This window comes from Pinus tabuliformis, chromosome 1_1 (genome assembly GCF_031772625.1).
Source record: "Pinus tabuliformis cultivar Carrire ecotype Pingquan chromosome 1_1, CPIR1, whole genome shotgun sequence".
Classification (NCBI taxonomy): domain Eukaryota; kingdom Viridiplantae; phylum Streptophyta; class Pinopsida; order Pinales; family Pinaceae; genus Pinus; species Pinus tabuliformis.
In genome coordinates this window covers 569,932,690-569,949,996 of record NC_142297.1, presented here as the reverse complement: position 1 = coordinate 569,949,996, position 17,307 = coordinate 569,932,690, and the positions used below count along the sequence as shown (strand labels likewise).

The window sequence follows — 17,307 nt, the reverse complement described above, 5'->3', positions numbered from 1 at the left end:
CTCGTTCCCTCCATAGGTTCTCGGTGGTATACTAAGCTTTGGCAGGGGAAATATCAGAGGTAGAATCTATGCTCAGGCTTCGGCGACTAAGGCCATGACAACTACCTTCCATCCCAACTCTACCTTATATGTTCACATGGGTTTCTTTATGAGTCCAATTCTTTCAGTGATATTTATGTATAACATATGGTTAGGGGTAGTCAGTCCCAATATGGTATTATGGGTTAATGCATAATGTAGTCCTTCGATAGCTTGGGGGGGTACGGTTCACCCTTCTACCTGCATATTGGGGGTTTGGAGGCCTTGCGATTAGAAACCCTTGATTGATTTTAGTAATATCCACTCCCAAGGAATTTGGAACCCTTGGGATATGGATACTTTCTGGTTTTTTATAGATTACATAATAACACTTTTCTTTTTTTATTTGTTTCCATGCATTTTCTGAGAGAGTCAATTTGGGACTGGTTCATGAGCGAAATCCCTTTCTTTTATGATGAATCCATATACCAAACAGAAAGGAACTCACAAGAGAACAGGGATTGGTCCTTATGTCAAATCCATGAAGCTAATATGGAACTATTCTATAGAAGGAAAATTAATAGTTTTTTATGTTATGTTTATGCTCGTGTAGACCTTGCAGGCCACCTAACCAGACGTATTGTCAGGCCAGACTATATAGGTCACCCTCCAGATCACTTCTCTAGGAGACACATTGCGAGACTTGAAAGTAAGACTCCCTCCTCCTTGGTTTTAATCTAGGTCTCCTCATAGCAACAATCAATAAGACTCATGGCTTGCCCAACCACGCACCGTGGTTGCACTCCTAGTACAGGTAGGGGGAGTGGACGTGGTCGCAAGAGTGGGCAAGGCCAATCTTCCAGAGGTTAAATTTTTGGGACCAAAACTCATTCTATTATTGCAGCTGCTAGAGCATATAGAAATAATACCCTCCTGCAGGCCTGCCAAACAGTCAATGCATGGGAGACTGAGATTGTTAACGAGGCTAACATCAGTGGCCAGGATATCTTGGAGGAGTTGGAGGACACAATTCCAAACCCGGGACATACCTGTGGATGATGATCCCAATACCAACAGTCCTTATTTATATTTTGGTCGATGAAGACCCTACTTGCGAAAACCTTGATGATGAGTAGTATGGGCATATTAGGCTTGACAGCTAACTCCAAGAAATTCATTAAGAATTTCAGTTAATCCAACACCAGATCCAACATTAAAATGCCCGCCCTTGCACACATAGAGAAGCACATTCCCTGCTTGCCTCAAACTGAGCGCTGAGTTCCAGTGCCAAAGAACTGACCCCAGTTGAATCTTTTGATGATTAGTATGGTCTCTAGAAGCGTATGGCTTTATTGTTGTTTCAGTCTCGTTTTGTTTAGATGATTAGGAAAATATTCTGGGACATATGGTATAGGTCTTCGATTAATAGTGGTTATAATGACTGTCAAGTTTATCTTGCTTTATTGAACAACCTTAAACAATTCAGATTTTGGATGACCTATAATGCAACTAGATGGTCAAAAGACTTGGTTTCCCTTTGGGCAGGTTGAGACCATCTAGCCTTGGGAGTTGACCTTGTAATGCCTACTTATTTTTGAAAAGTAATAAAAAAGTGTTGCCAAGCTTACAAGAAAAAACATTTATCATATCACTTGCAAAAATTGAATCTAAATAGAAAAGATTTCATTCCTTCCTCTGACTCACTTAAAATAACTCCAATTAACAAAATATTAATCAAATAACTATTTTAAATTATCTATATATATATAAGACATCTCAATTAAAAATGTTATCTATATCACATTGCCGATACTAACACACATTTCTCAAAATGACCTGTAATTTTTTTTATTCGAAGTAATAATATGATGGAACATATTTTTGTAAAAATCAAATGGTAGTTTAAAAGTTTTATATTTATTGTTTTAAGATATATTATGTGATTAATTTATATTAAAATTTATTTAAATAATAAATTTAAGTTGTTAATTTTATATCATTTAAATGCCTTAAAATTTATGTTGTATTATTTATATTTTCTAAAATATAATTTAGAAATTAAAAATTTCTATATCAAATTTTAATTTCAAATTTAAAATGCAAAATATTTTGTTTTTACTTAAATAATTCGTTATTTTAATGGTGGAGTCCCTGTTACTAAATACCTTGCCAATTAGGAGGTCACGAGGTCAAATCTCCTTGACGCAATTAAGGTTAGGTCCGACCACATAAGCTGACGGGTAGATCCCTTGAAATGAATCTACTTGGATTATTACCCATGGATGTAGCGACCACTCAATGCTTGTGAACCGCAGTTGAAAACAAAAAAAGATTGTTATTTTAATATTTTATTTCTATGATTAAAAAAAGGGAAAAAAAAATCCTAGATCATGATAGTTTTGCTCACTTAACAAGTCAAAAATGTTGATAGTGTGGCAAATGTTTTGGAAATGAGAACGGATATGAGTGAGAGTCGAGCAATCCAAGAGAAAATGTTGTTCATTTAGTGACAGATTCTTTTATCCCAATATATGCTCCGTTTCACTTTAAAATTTATGTGAATTAGTTCTTATATTAGTAATATTCAAATATCTTTATTTTCAAAACAATAATAAAAAAATACACGTAATATTAATTTTAATGTCTATTTAATTATTAATTTTTAAACATATAACTAAATTTGATACATTAAAAAACTATTATACTACTTCGAATTATATAATCTCTGTGATTAACATTTACCGTTATTTTAAATTATTAATTAAATTTCATATATATATATATATATATATCTATCTTTTCTTAGGAGATTAAGTATCCTTATGATTGATGTTACCATCATACTATTAACATAAATGTGCCAACTTACTTTTAACCATGCAATTAATCTGTACCCTTTTAAGTCAGAGCATGCGGATGAGGTGCCTGAACTATGAAGACTTTCAGCAAAATTTTCAGCAACATGACACTAGCCGACCTGGCATTCAACAACCATATAAAGTTACAAGGTCTGATTGAGGAATCCCTTGTGGGTTGTTGGTGGATGTCCTCACTATGTCTGAGCTGACAGTTTAGGTAAGTCCTTAAATTTACAGCCCTCCGGTGTCTTTCACTGTTGTATCCATGGCAATTCATCGCGTTGAATATCAGAGCCGATAATACCGTAATTCTGTATTATTTTGACTTTGAGGGCATCTACGACAAAAAAAAATATATTCCCTGTTTTCTACATGGTCCACCTGCTTTATTTTATTGAATTCTGGAGATATTTCAGCCAGTAGTTCACGCAGTGCTGTAAAAGTCCTGAATTTGGACCTGGAGTATTATAACAAGTATACCTAACAATGGAGAAATACATGTACTTCCCTTTTTGTTTTAAAATAGAATGTCCATTTCAACAATATACATACTTTTGCCAGTTGTTTTGCCTGGATAAAGTCCCCACACACCAACCCACCTGCAGGTTTTACTGGAATGGAAGGATACACAGTTAGCATAAACCGCAAATGAAGAAATAGATGCACCAATACTACTCGTTTTTCAATATTTCAAACTACCCACATGGATTAGTTTAAGGGAATCCAATAATAAGTAATCTTGATAGTTGTTTTGAATTTTCCAGTCAGACCCAGCGATAGTGGCCTGGATGGAGTCCCTACACACCAACCGACTTGAAAGTTATGTAAGTATACACAATAAGTATATTTAAAGATGAAAATTAGACAGATAGTTCATTTTCCCAAGGTCCATATTCCCCGCTTGCATTGGATTAAGTCCAAGAATCAATGCAACCACCCTGCATTGTTTTCCAGTACTGTACTACAGTGGCCTAGATGGAGTCCTAACACACCAACCCACTCTGGAAGTGCTGTGCTTGGAGTATGCACAGTAATTTTATAGACATTCAAGAGGCTATTTGCTGATCATATTGCCATGGAACCATCAAGAGATGTTCAAGAGGCCAGTTTCAGACACCAGGTTTTAGCGGAGCAGCCAGCAATGGAGGAAAGTAGTGGAGCAGGGGATCAAGTAATAAGAGAAGTGGTTTCAATCCCACAGACACCAAAGGGCAGTGCCACTCCCAATGGCACACGTTCCCCTCACCATAGCAATCATGTGTCCACGGCACAGTCCTACGCAATAACACCTGCCGGAACTCGGCCTGCTTCAGCATTGGCATCTCCTTCTATGTCAAGGTCTCCTCTACTCAAAACACCAAAGACTCCCAGGACTCCTAGAACTCCTAGGACTCCATGGACCCCCTCACTCAGTCCAATTGGGACTCCGATGAGGAGGGTGCTGACAAATATGAAGGCTTATCTGGAAGATATGGGTCATATCACAAGGTTAAATCCTCAGGATGCTTGGTTACCCATCACAGAATCTAGAAATGGAAATGCTTACTATTCGGCTTTCCATAATCTCAATGCTGGCATTGGGTTCCAGGCCTTGGTTCTGCCCGTGTCTTTCACTTTTTTGGGATGGTATGTCTCTTTTACTTCAGTTATAAGTTCTAATACTCTGTGTGTGTCAACTAGCTAGATTGCCCATGACTCTCAAATTTGCAGGTTGATGTTTGCGACTGATCAGAGGTTGGCTCTTTTCCTTTGTTCTTCAACATGTTAGAATGGCCAAACATCTGAATTTTAGGAACGGATGGGTGATTTAAGTAAGGGCGGCCATGTTTTGTTTCCCCCTTGAGTTGAATGGCTAGACCTTTCAAACTTCAGATATATTGATGTCTGCAGCAAAGTGAAGCAAACCTCTGGCTTTTCTATTTTCTTTTTGCAGCTAGTTGGAAGGCCCATGCCACTTAAGAGTTACAGAGTGATGCCCGTGACTAATCGAAGCAGACCTTTCTAATTCATGTGTATGTGTCTGGGTCTATATCTAAATGTAGACACACATACACCACAAGTTTGGATAGCAAGGTCCTCTGAATTTTAGTGTTAGTGTGGCTTTTCATTCTTTTACTTTTTGGAATGCTAGTTGTGCTTCCTTTAAATTTACCAAGAGTTATGCCAGTGAACAATCAGAGCTAGGATTCTTTTATTCATTCTTTATTTATTTATATGTACACACACATACACAACTAGTTTGGACAGTAAGGTCCTCAGAGCTGGAATTCTTCTATTCATTCTTTATTTACTTATTTATAGTTGCACACATACACAATTAGTTTGGATTCGAAGGTCCTCTGAGTTTTACCATAAGTGTGGTTCTTCATTCTTTGTCTTTTTGGACAGCTAGTTGCGGTCTTTTAAATTTTCCAGGAGTGATGCCAGCGACCAATCAGAGCCAGATTCTTCTATTCATTCTTTCTTTCCTTTTCATATTTGTAAATCTAGTGGGAATGGTTCTGCCCTCTGAATCTATGAGCGATATCGGAGATTAGATCAGGGTTGTCTTCTTTTGTTTCCCTCTTGACTAGGAATGGCTACACCCTTTTAATTTTTCTGTTAGTGATCTCTATGACTGATCAAGACGGGCCTTCTTCCATAAGCAAATTGGAATTGTCAGGTTTTTGAAGTTTAATAGCAATATCAGTAGTTAAGCAAGCTAGTCTTCTTTTAATTTCTTTTTGAGATGTATTGGCTGGGCTGTTCAAATTTTACATGAAGCAGTATGTGACTCCGCAAGGCAGCTCTCTACTTTTGTTTATACTTACGAGTCGTGATCAATTGGAATGTTTGAGCCCTTTGAGTTTCAAAAATAATATGGGTCATCAAGCAACATTAGTGCTTTTTTGTCTTCTTCCTGAAAGAATGGCTAGACCTTTTGTAATTTGTAGAATCATGATTTGCTTGCTTTTTTGGGCAACTAGTTGGGCTGGCCAAGCCCTTTGAATTCGAAGAGAACTGTAGATTGAACAAGGCTGCTCTTGTTTGGCTCTCTTCACAAGTTGGATTATCCTAGTACTTTGAATTCTACGAAAAAGGATGTATGTGACTAATCAAGGGATAAGTCCCTTTTACCTCTTTTTGTCAACTAGTTGGAATGGAAAAACCCTTTTAATTCTCTTAGGCGATGTCAGAGTCTCAGACTCAGCAGTATGATCACCATTCTTTTTCTTCTTGACAACAGTTGTTATAGGCTATAGCCATGCCTTTAAATGTCACAGAGAATGATGTTTGTGTATCTATTTTGTTGCTTTCATGGGCTCTTTGGAATTGGTTGGGACCTTGGAATATTAAGATCAGCTATATCTAAGTGAACATGGTAGATTCGGAGAACTAGCTCAGATAGCTGGACCCTGCTAATTTTGAGCATAGTGAGGTATAGGGCTGAGCAAGGCAGGTCTCTACTTTCGATATTTTTCATACACAACAAGTTGGAATGTCTAGCTCTCTTCAATTTTAAGAGTAATATTTGCAACCAAAGAATGCTATTTGTCTTTTATTTGCTTATAAAGAACTAGTTGGAGTTGTTAGAGCCATTGGTAATGCTTACGTAATGCAATACGTTTTATCAATGCAAAGTATTTTGTGCCTTTTTAACTACTAGTTGGGGCCAGGTCTTTTGTATGAACCAAGACGACCATCTCTCACTTTCTTCTCAAACATTAGCTGAAGGGCTAACGATTCCTTGTTTTACTGAATAATATGTGATAAAAGCTAAAAGAATGTTTTAATTTCCTGTGTAAGAACTATACGGAGTTTTGGTCCTTGAGACATTAGTGTGAACAATCACAACAACTAGTTGGCATGGACAAGCCTATTGAATTTCCATATTGTAGGTTGTGTGATAAAGCATGGGAAGATATTATTTTTTCTGAAGGACTACCTGAAGTGGCTTGGCCTTTTGAAGATAAATTTGTATGATGTTGTAAGGCTAGTTATTACTAGTCTTTTTCTCATTTTAACCAAGAGGACAAGTAGGCAGGTCATTTATATATCACAAAGCTGTAAATGTGATCAAACAGAGAGAGCCTTCCCCTGTTTCATCTCAACAAGGGAGTCTCATACCTCAATTTGGCCTCTGGCTAGTCTGTAACCTTAAATTATTATTATTATTATTATTATGCCCCCTTGACTTTTATAGACTACTCTCTCTATCCCAAAAAGGCCCGCTTTAGCTCTCTTGACAGGCACTTTGAATTTTGGACAAAGTAATATGTGTGATTAAGCTAGACTGCGCTCTTTTATTTTATTTTGGCAAGCCCTTAAGGTTATGCCTTTTGAGTAACATAGTATGTCACCTTCTCTTGGTCGAGTTGCTGAAAGTCTTCTCTTTTGGAGACACCTTGCCTTTCTTTTATTGCTTTGAAAAGTTTGCTCAGGAGTCAGAACACAACTTTGAGTTCTTGCAAGTCAAGTTGATTTCATTATGTTGAATAATACAGGACATGGGGAATCATCTCTCTCTTGGCAGCATATATATGGCAACTGTATACTTTATGGCTTCTGATTAGATTACATGAATCTGTGCCGGGGAAACGATACAACCGATATGTGGAGCTTGCTAAAGCTGCTTTTGGTAAGACATAAAATCCCTTTCTTATTGAAATTATTTGCTTAAGCAATATTTTTTCCAATTTTGAGAACTTATTTGGCCTTTCTTGCCTATCAAATCGAACTGTTTCTCATGATCTCTTTACTAGACATACAAGGAAATGATAGTAGAATTCTCTTATTCATAGATTTGGGCTGTTATCTACAAAATAAATTTTCATTTTTGCAAAAAAATAAAGCCCAGTGTGGAAGTTGTTCTGTTTCTATTTAGGATGTTATAGAGTCACCAAAAGACTGAAGAATGACTTGAGTTAAATTACTTTAATGGTGCAGGTGAGAAGCTGGGTGCCTGGCTTTCCATTTTTCCGACCCTTTATCTATCAGCAGGCACTGCAACAGCTTTAATCATCGTTGGTGGGGGCTCAATGAAGCTATTTTTCCAAATAGTTTGTGGCACAATTTGTCAATCCAATCCACTAACAACAATTGAGTGGTATTTGGTATTTACATGCCTTGCACTTGTTCTCTCTCAACTGCCAAATCTCAACTCCATTGCATGGCTTTCCTTGATTGGAGCAATAACTGCTGTGACCTACACTACACTCATTTGGGGTTTGTCAGTAAGCAAGCCCAGGCCAATGGGCGTCTCTTATGACCCTCTCAAGTTGAAATCTGATGTTGCAACAAACTTTGCAATCTTGAATGCATTGGGTGCTATAACTTTTGCCTTCAGAGGCCACAATCTCGTCCTTGAGATTCAGGTGCAAACTCTGCCCATCCTCTTTGTTTGTGTTTATGCTTTGATGATCAAGATTACATGTCAAATAAATCTACGAAGGCTTATGTTTAACTCACTGTCTGTGTGAACTACTATACCCTACATAATACATAGGTTTCCTACATTTGAACGAAGTAACCTACATCATGGTGTTAGTGGACCTAGTTCCTCATATGCATACGCCTTTTTAGTTAGATATGGTTGTTATCATACTAATTACTTTGTCTTAATGTAATGTCTTAACCAGGAAGATTCGACTCAGACCATTTGCATCACACCTTTCTACACATATGGGAACACTTTAGAATTGTATTTTCATCACTTGAACAATAACCATTCACCCAGTCGGCGAGGATCTCTGAAACCCTTGCATCCTCTCTAAAGTTTTAACTCTTGCACATGTCTGTAGGCAAAGGCCAAACGCTATGTATGTGCACTATAGTTGCATAGTGTTGAGTGAATCTGCCCTCTCTTTCATTCAATGTGCACCCAATTTAACTCAGCTTTTTCTTTAGTTGTGTTACATACACCTAGGCAGCATTTCAAGGTTAAGAGGTCCTTCAATAGAACCTCTGTGCCAGTGTGCAGATGATAGGAAGCTGGAATAGTTGGTAATCACATTTTTTTGGCTCTAATTAATGAGCTCCACTTCATGAGTCAAAACCCAGGCATACTCTTTTTTTCTGATCTGCAACAACCTAGTTCAAGATGTAGTAGGCCCATTCCGGCTGAGTATCAGTACCTGTTTGGATTTTTGGTCAAATTTGATTGTGAGTATTTATTCACAGCAAATGCTATTTAGATAATATGTTTCTTAGTCTGATCAGATTCATGCCCATGACATTGCAGGCCACAATGCCATCAAGCCTCAAACATCCAGCGCATGTACCAATGTGGAGAGGAGCTAAGGCTGCTTATGTATTGATTGCTCTCTGTTTGTTCCCTCTTGCAATAGGAGGATACTGGGCCTATGGCAACATGGTGAGTGTTGTTTTTCCAATTGGAAAGTATGCACTGATCAAGAATAAGCTACAAAATTTTGAATGATTTTGCAAGTTCTTGAATTTGGTCTCGGTGTAATTGCAGATACCTCAAGGAGGAATTTTGAATGCTTTATATGGATTCCACAATCAAGATATAGCACGGGGACTTCTGGGCCTAACGTTTCTTCTCGTTGTCATCAATTGCCTAAGCAGCTTTCAAATTTACTCCATGCCCATGTTTGACCTTGCTGAAGCAGGATACATCAACTCGACCAACAAACCCTGTCCTCAGTGGCTTCGTTCTGGGTTTCGTATTGTATATGTGTTCTTTGCCTTCTTTGTTGGAATTGCACTTCCCTTCCTTACAAGCTTAGCTGGTTTGTTAGGAGGGATTACACTGCCAGTGACCTTTGTGTACCCTTGTTTCATGTGGTTATTCCTCAAGAAGCCTGAAAAATACAGTGCTAGCTGGTATTTAAATTGGGGACTCGGGATATTTGGCGCTATATTGAGCATAGCATTTTCAGTTGGGGGAATTTGGAGTATTGTTGACAATGGCTTAAAGCTTAAGTTCTTCAAGCCAAGCTAACCATCGAGGAGGTTCCATCTTCAATCCATTGGATTTCCAAGATTCAGCCGTAATATCATAGGTTTCTTTGTTTTTCTTTTGACTTGTCATTCTAGGTGATAAGAGTCCATATAAGACTGCAGGCATTATGCAGTAGGCACAGTTAATATGTATGCCAATGCCTGTTCTATGTGGAAGCATGGTGTGCATCCTAGGCAAAATGTTTAGTGGGCTTTCCCAATTCAAACGCAGGGTTTGGGATGCAAGCTTCCAAGTTGTTGTGTCAACATCATCCCCTCCCCATTACTAACACCACTTAATTGGTCTGTTTGAGTGTATCCCTTTAGATTTGTAGTTACTTTACTTGTGGTTATGGTGCAAGGAGGAAGGAGGTGTATCCATTCCCACCATTGTATGTTTCCTTGCTCTAACTATGCACATTGCTCAATAGCCCATAGCTTTGAGGGCACCTGATAGCAATCGTTGAAGACCCTAGTCTCTTTTGTGTGTCTAGTCTCGTTTGTTTCCTGTGTACATAACATGGTGAATTTGGGATGGAAGCCCTGCACAACCTAAAATGGCTAATGCCTTAACCTCTAAATCAGGCCACAAGTCTGCTTGTTTTGTGTTGTTGTTTCTAAACTATATGGATATTGCTCAAGGTTCTAGTTCTAATGTAATTTTGGTTTGGTGAGTAAGGAATGAGTTATTGTTGATCTGAATATTCATATTGAGCATGGAGCAGCTAGTTCCTTAATTATAGAGGAGAAACACAAGAGAACAAGAGGAGATTATTGTGTTGAGGATATCCTTATGCCTAAATATTGTGAAGTGTTGGTGTTATTAATTTTGCATCAATTTATAAGGATCATCATTTTCCACATGGAGGACAAGTAGTCCTCATCTATATTGTCTTCTAAACTATCTTGTGTGGCCCAGTTTTCACTATGAAGTAAAAAAATCATCAATTAAAAAACCAGTAGAAATAGTGGTTTGAAGCCACAAAACATAAGTTAGTCCTACCAATAACAGTTACTAAGCATAGCATTTAAAATTATGCACATTTAATAATAAAAGATAAGTCAACCTTTATGGGAAACTAAGAAAGAAGAAAACACATGTGATCAACCAAATATGCAATTGCAATTTGGAACATGGCCCATCATCCAAATCAAGGGATTACATAAAAGGGCCAAAAATTGTACATAATCTTGTGAATTTAAAACAAGAAGGTTTTGAAAGGACTATTTGAAGTCCAAAATGCAACTCAACTCTCATCCAGCAAGTTTTTAAGCATTCACTTCTCGAAATACGGTCACCAATGCTTCTCACATACTAGTTCTAAGTTGATTTTGTGTACATCTTGATAAATTATACAAACAAAGATTTTATGCACATACATTTTTCTTCTTCAATGAATGATAATTAAAAGTATTTTATTCTTATAATTTACCATATTAACTTGTTATTTATCTTTAACTCTGTTTTTTTTTAACAAAGAAAACAGTGCTAATCTTATCTATAATAAACAAAATCGCATTTCCATATGCTTTAAAGCATTCATAAAGTGCATTGTAGTTTGATTGAACATAACAACTATGTATACATGGCTTACATATCATAACAATTATGTATACATGGCTTACATATCATAGAGCTAGAGCTAAATCAAAAAAGAAGAGTTGTTCCTCGACTTAAAAGAAGCTAAACTACATCATTTAATAGTAAGATCTAAATATTGTCCACTATCACAAACTACATCATTTAATAGTAAGATCTAAATATTGTCCACTATCACAAACTACATCATTTAATAGTAAGATCTAAATATTGTCCACTATCACAAACTATAGCAAGATCTAAATATTGTCCACTATCACAAAATTAGATCTAAATATTGTCCACTATCACAAAATTATTAGAATTAGATCTAAATATTGTCCACTATCACAAAATTATTAGTTGTATTAGTAACCAAATATCATTTTTCATGGTTTTAAAAGACAAAATTACATTATTGCAAAGATCAAAGTAAAAAATGTAGTCCCTTTAGAAAATTCATAATTCATATCCACATTGTATGAAAGAAATCATTTGTATACATATTTTGAAAGATGGAGACGGTCCAAGCACCCTACCCCAATGCCTCTTTGGAAAGGGGCTATTAGCTACCATGTTCATGTCCTTGTATATCTGAGATAAAGACGTGTGAGAAGGTTGTTATTTATTGTTGGAGAGAATAAAAAGTGGCTATAAAGTGAAATTTTTAAGCGATGCTTCCATTGAATAAAAAGTAGAGAATCCCCAAAAAATTGTAACTCTCTAGTACCATGTTCTTGAGCCAATTGTAGGGCTAATTTCAGAAGGATTAGTTCACAGTGATTGTTAGTTTCATGCCTTATCCTAGCGTTGAAGGTTATATTGTGATTTGAGGAGGAATATTGAATTCCTCTCAACTTCATTTTGGGGGATGCCCTTTAAAAGAAACATCAAAGTATGCTCAAGGATTGCCCTTATTAATGACTTATTCTTTTGACCCATATATTTTTAGCTCTCTCTACATATGCATATGCATTTAGTATATTTAGAAATTGGATTGTACATTTGAAGGAAGTGCCTCCATCCTTTAAATAGCTTCAAGTTTATGGCAAGCCATCTTTTGCAAGCTTTTTAAAGTGGAAGAACTTTGATCTTTTTTGTAGTATTGTTTATAAAACCAAGTTCTAAAGGCTTCTTTAATACATCCTCTTTCACATGCATTCTTTAACTTTGTTGTGCAACAAACTTCTTTCTAGACATCTTTGGAGAAAGGACAAGCCATAAGTAAGTGTTCAATTATTTCCTTTGCTTGTTGGTATAGACTACACCCTAGACTAGTAAAATTATTTTTTTGTAGAATATCCCATGTGGGAGTCCTGAAATTTGACACTGGCCACATAAGAAATTATTTTTAGAGGGGCAATTTAGCTTCCAATTGATTCTCCACCATCAAGCTAGTTGTCCATCCTGTTTTCGCCTAAGATGTAGACCTAAATGCGGGAAAAGTTTTCAACCCCACAAGGTATAGTCTTTAAGGTGCAACGCTTAGAGAATGGGTTGTCACTTGTTCCCAACTCTCTTCGTTTAAGCTCTCTTCTAGGGAAACTATGAGGGATAGTCCCTAAAGATGATTGTTAAAAGAAAACTTGTTGAAGACAACAAGTTCCAGGAGATAAAGGGCAAGACGACTACCTCTAAATATAACTTGAATTAAGGATTAATTAGCAATTATGAAGAGTAATGAGCAATATTAATATGAGAGATTTCATTAGATAAAATCCAATGAGATAAAATGATGAGAGATGAGTGCCTTATAACGATGTTCAAATTAAATTACAATATTTGCAAAATAAAATGAATTTTCAAGTTACAAATAGGCAATGCTACAAGACAAGTGTTAATACAAGAGATCAAGAGATTATATGCAATTAGAAATATGAGCAATAAGACTTGAGATAGAACTTGCAAGAGAAGAAAGCTTGTACTTCAAGTTGATGATTTATTATAATATGGCATTCAAAAAACACCAAGTATGAAATTGACAAGTACAAGGATATAAAGTAAAGAACAAAGTAAACTATTAAATGAGAAGTGTACTAGGTACCCATTTTTTGAGGTAGCGAAAAAATCATCTGATTTTGAAAAGCGCTGATTCAGAATACACTTTTTTTTTAAAGTTATTTTTGACACTTTAAATTTTCTTTAACCTATTTTTGACACTTTAAATTTTCTTATGTATCAAGTATGAACATTTTTTTTAAATGTTAGTGATTTTCATGTTGATTTTGAAAAGGGGTTGATACCGCATCAACCCTTTTTTTAGAAGACTTATTTTTTACACTTTAAATTTTTTAATGTATCAAGTCTGGATAAGTTTTTTTAAATGTTGGTGATTTTCATGTGGATTTGAAAAGTATCAACATTTTTTTAAAGCATATTTTTGACACTTTTAAATTTTCATAGTTTTTTTTATTTAAATGTTGATTATTTAATCATTTTTCAAGTTGTTTTATTTATCATCTTGTCTTTTGTCCTAAGATGTTTGTCTTTAAGGGTTTTCCAAACATGTGTTTTTTGTTTTTATTTTGCAATGTATTTTTATAATTTAATTTTATAATTTTTTTGCAAAGTTTAAAAAACAATAATAATATTAATATTTTGAAATTAGGATTTTTTATATGTTTATATATCATTAATTAATATTTTAATAGATATAAAATAATTGTCATTAAAAAATAATAATTATAAACACTGGACAAAAAATACAAATTTTGCATATAGATATTATTAAAAAAAATACATTTTTTGGCTAAAAATAACATGTTAAATAAAAGATTTTTGTGAAAAATTGAATAAAAAAAGTTGGAAAAATAGCAATTTTTTTTTTTTTAAATTGAAGTTTTTTTCCAAACAAAAATGATTTAGATAAATTTTAAGTAAAAATTAAAAAAAAGAAAGACATACCATTAAAAAAAAAACAAAATCTTTAAAAATTAAAATTAAAAACATAAAATAAATAAAAAATAATAATACAATTAAATTAAAAAAAATAAATAGAAAATAATAAAAACATGAAAATAATTTTTTTAAATACATAAAAAATAAAATATTAAAAAATAATGAAAAAAATCACTGCGCCACGGGACTTATGTGGGGCCAAGCCCAATTCCTAGAAACATATTTGGCACGCTCAAGGCCCATGGGTCGCGGGCGTGGGCTTCGTGCAGTCACCCAGGGCCCGTAGGTAGCGGCCTTGGATGGGTGGGGGCTTCGTGCAATTGCCTGCCCCCCAAGGCTCGCGCAACGCGACCCGTCCAAGGCCCGTGGGTCACGGGCCTGAATGGGGCCAAATCCGATTCGCGGAATTGGACTTATAAGGTTATGTGGGGCCAAGATTTTTAAATTTTTTTAATTATTTTTTTTAATTTGTTTTGTTTTCTAATGTTTTTTTAATTATTTTTTAATGTTTTAAATTTATGTTAATATATTGTTTATTTATTTTAATGTTTTTTTTTTGGTTAATTATTCAATTTGGTATTATTATTATTATTATTATTTTGTTAATTTTTTAAATGTTTACCTTATATTACGTTGTTTTGAAATATTTTCTAGTTTTTTTATTTTATTTATATTTTCTTAATATATATATTTTTTTTTAATTGTGTCTTTTATAAATTAATTTTGGTTTTTACATTTTTTATGTTTAATTTCATTTTTGTCTTTTTTTTATAGTTGGTAGTAATGATATATGTTTTCCTTGACCAAAAAATTATGCTGCTTATACATAATTTAACATTCAAAATTCAATTTTTGTTATTTTTATTATTATTTAAATTTATTTATTTCTAAGGTGATTGGTTGAGGTCTTACTATGGGTAGTTTCGTAACTTTGATTTCTATTAGTTACTAATTTTATTTATTTATTTTATTTTTTTTCATGAGTTGTAGTTTTTCTCTATATTTTCAATTTAAAATGACTTATTATCATATTAAAAAAAAATATTGTAATAAATTTAATTATAAAAAATTATATATCTTAATAAAAAATAAAACACATGAAAAAAATACATATATTAAAGTCTATATATGTTAATATAAACCATAATAGGTAATCATATTTTTAATTTTTTGTTATAACATTCAACAATACATTAATCTCTCTTTATTAGTTTTAGTTTAATTAAGCTAAACAAAGCTACAATGTAACCCTTGTTTATATATATATATATATATATATATATTTATTTTTATTTTTATTTTTTTCTTGTCATTTTTTTTTAATATATATTTTTCTTTACTTGTTATTTTTTTTAACTTTTTGTATGTGTGCGCTTTTTTTAGGTTTTTAATTGACATCTGGCTGACTATTTTTAATAGATCATAACATGACATCTGTCCAATTATTGATATTTTATATCATGATGACATTTGTAAAATTACGCTTCCTGTTACACTTGTCGAGCTTGCGAGGGTCGATCTCTACACTCGGCGTACGACTCGTGTTGTTTGCCATCTGGATGCGCTTGCGAGGGTCGATCTCTGCACTTGGAAATCCGTTAATTGTTCTTCGGCGGACGACTCGGGTTGTTTGCCATCTGGATGCTTCCTCAATTATTTGCCTATGCACTAAATTTTCCAATGCCTAAGTTCCTTCAATCGCAGAGAAAGGTCATGGCCATGGCCTGGATGGCTGCAGTGGCTTTAGTCATACACGTTTTCTTGAGCTGGTTCTTTATTTTGAAGCTGGGATGGGTTTTCCCAGGAGAAGCCATAACTCTCAACCTTGCATGAGTGATAGTTGATGCAAGGCAACTGATATATATAATGTCGGGTGCCTTTCCTGGTTCATCCAGTCACGGTTGGCATTCCAGGATTTGCCTGCTGCCTTGGCTTCCGCTGTGATGCTATTTCTTCAATCATTTATTGCTATGCTCTCTGGTTTTACTATTTAGTTCGTTCATATCTTAGCAAAAGTACTCGTTCTCATCATGTACTCTTAAATTGGCAGCGTAGAGTTCTGGTATTTTATGGTACAATAATTTGCAAAATCAATTTATGTATATAATATTCTTTATCGGTACATCAATCTTACAGAGTATAGTAATTATCTTACTGGAAACCATTATGCCTTTGCAGTATGAATTTGAACGGATGAGAAATGATGATAGCCCTTCGATTCAATGATGTTGTCAGGTCTGTTGGGACTGTTGGGTGGTCCCAGTTCTTCCCTATGATAGTCTAATTGAACCAAATAAAATCATTTGAGTGGTGCCCAAAAACCAGAGTATGACTATCTATCTCTCTCTGTATTGGGTGTGTTGTGCTGCAGTGTGAGAGTATGGAATGAACTTGGAGTTGGGTGCCCAAATGCTGGACAGTTTGCAGTAGCGGTGGCAACCTTGAATGATGGATGACTTCACCAATATTGCAGAATGTGAGGAATATTTCAAGTTCATTCACAATACATAGAAGTTTTGGCCAATGTGAACTTTCTACAGCCGAAGCCTGAGATAGTGTTTGTAGCTAATCGAAAGTCAAACAAGCAAGCAAAGGATCTTATGGAAGACGGCAACACTGACGGCAAAATTTGCAAAACCCTAATGAGGTTTCTGGTAGATTATAGAAAGTCCTCAGAATGTGTGGGTATACTGTCTGCAACATCACAATATCAAAGAGGTTTGAAATTTTTGTGTAAAGTTTAAACTACAACCTGGCGATGTATCAGACATGGAGAAGCATTTTATATGCGCCATAAAACCGTTATGGAAACTGACAGCGGTGTCATTGATCAATATAATCGTTAAGCTGTCTCCTAGGTGTGAGACAAATGCATTAAAAACATACTCTGAGGCAATTACACCTGAAGGAGATTATTTTTCCCCGAAGCAACCACAAAATTGATGCAAGGGATAATCAGCAAGGACATTATGCTTAGCTTAAATATACAAATCATTTTTTTACCAAGGTGCC

General features: G+C 34.9%; 1 protein-coding gene across 1 annotated transcript; it reads left to right on the top strand.

Annotated features, from left to right (window-relative positions):
- Positions 1 to 3,492: 3,492 nt before the first annotated feature.
- LOC149214455 (lysine histidine transporter-like 8) lies at positions 3,493 to 10,679 on the top strand. Its single transcript, XM_089392310.1, has 5 exons — positions 3,493 to 4,502; positions 7,361 to 7,494; positions 7,803 to 8,230; positions 9,097 to 9,228; positions 9,334 to 10,679. The coding sequence occupies exons 1-5, from the start codon at positions 3,952 to 3,954 to the stop codon at positions 9,817 to 9,819; spliced, it is 1,731 nt and encodes a 576-aa protein (XP_089248436.1). The 5' UTR covers positions 3,493 to 3,951; the 3' UTR covers positions 9,820 to 10,679.
- Positions 10,680 to 17,307: the final 6,628 nt, after the last annotated feature.

Coding starts and splice junctions, on each gene's coding strand:
- LOC149214455 (XM_089392310.1), top strand. CDS start 3,952: ATGGAACCATCAAGAGATGTTCAAGAGGCCAGTTTCAGACACCAGGTT. Junction 4,503..7,360: donor TCTTTCACTTTTTTGGGATG/GTATGTCTCTTT, acceptor TGAATAATACAG/GACATGGGGAATCATCTCTC. Junction 8,231..9,096: donor ATCTCGTCCTTGAGATTCAG/GTGCAAACTCTG, acceptor ATGACATTGCAG/GCCACAATGCCATCAAGCCT.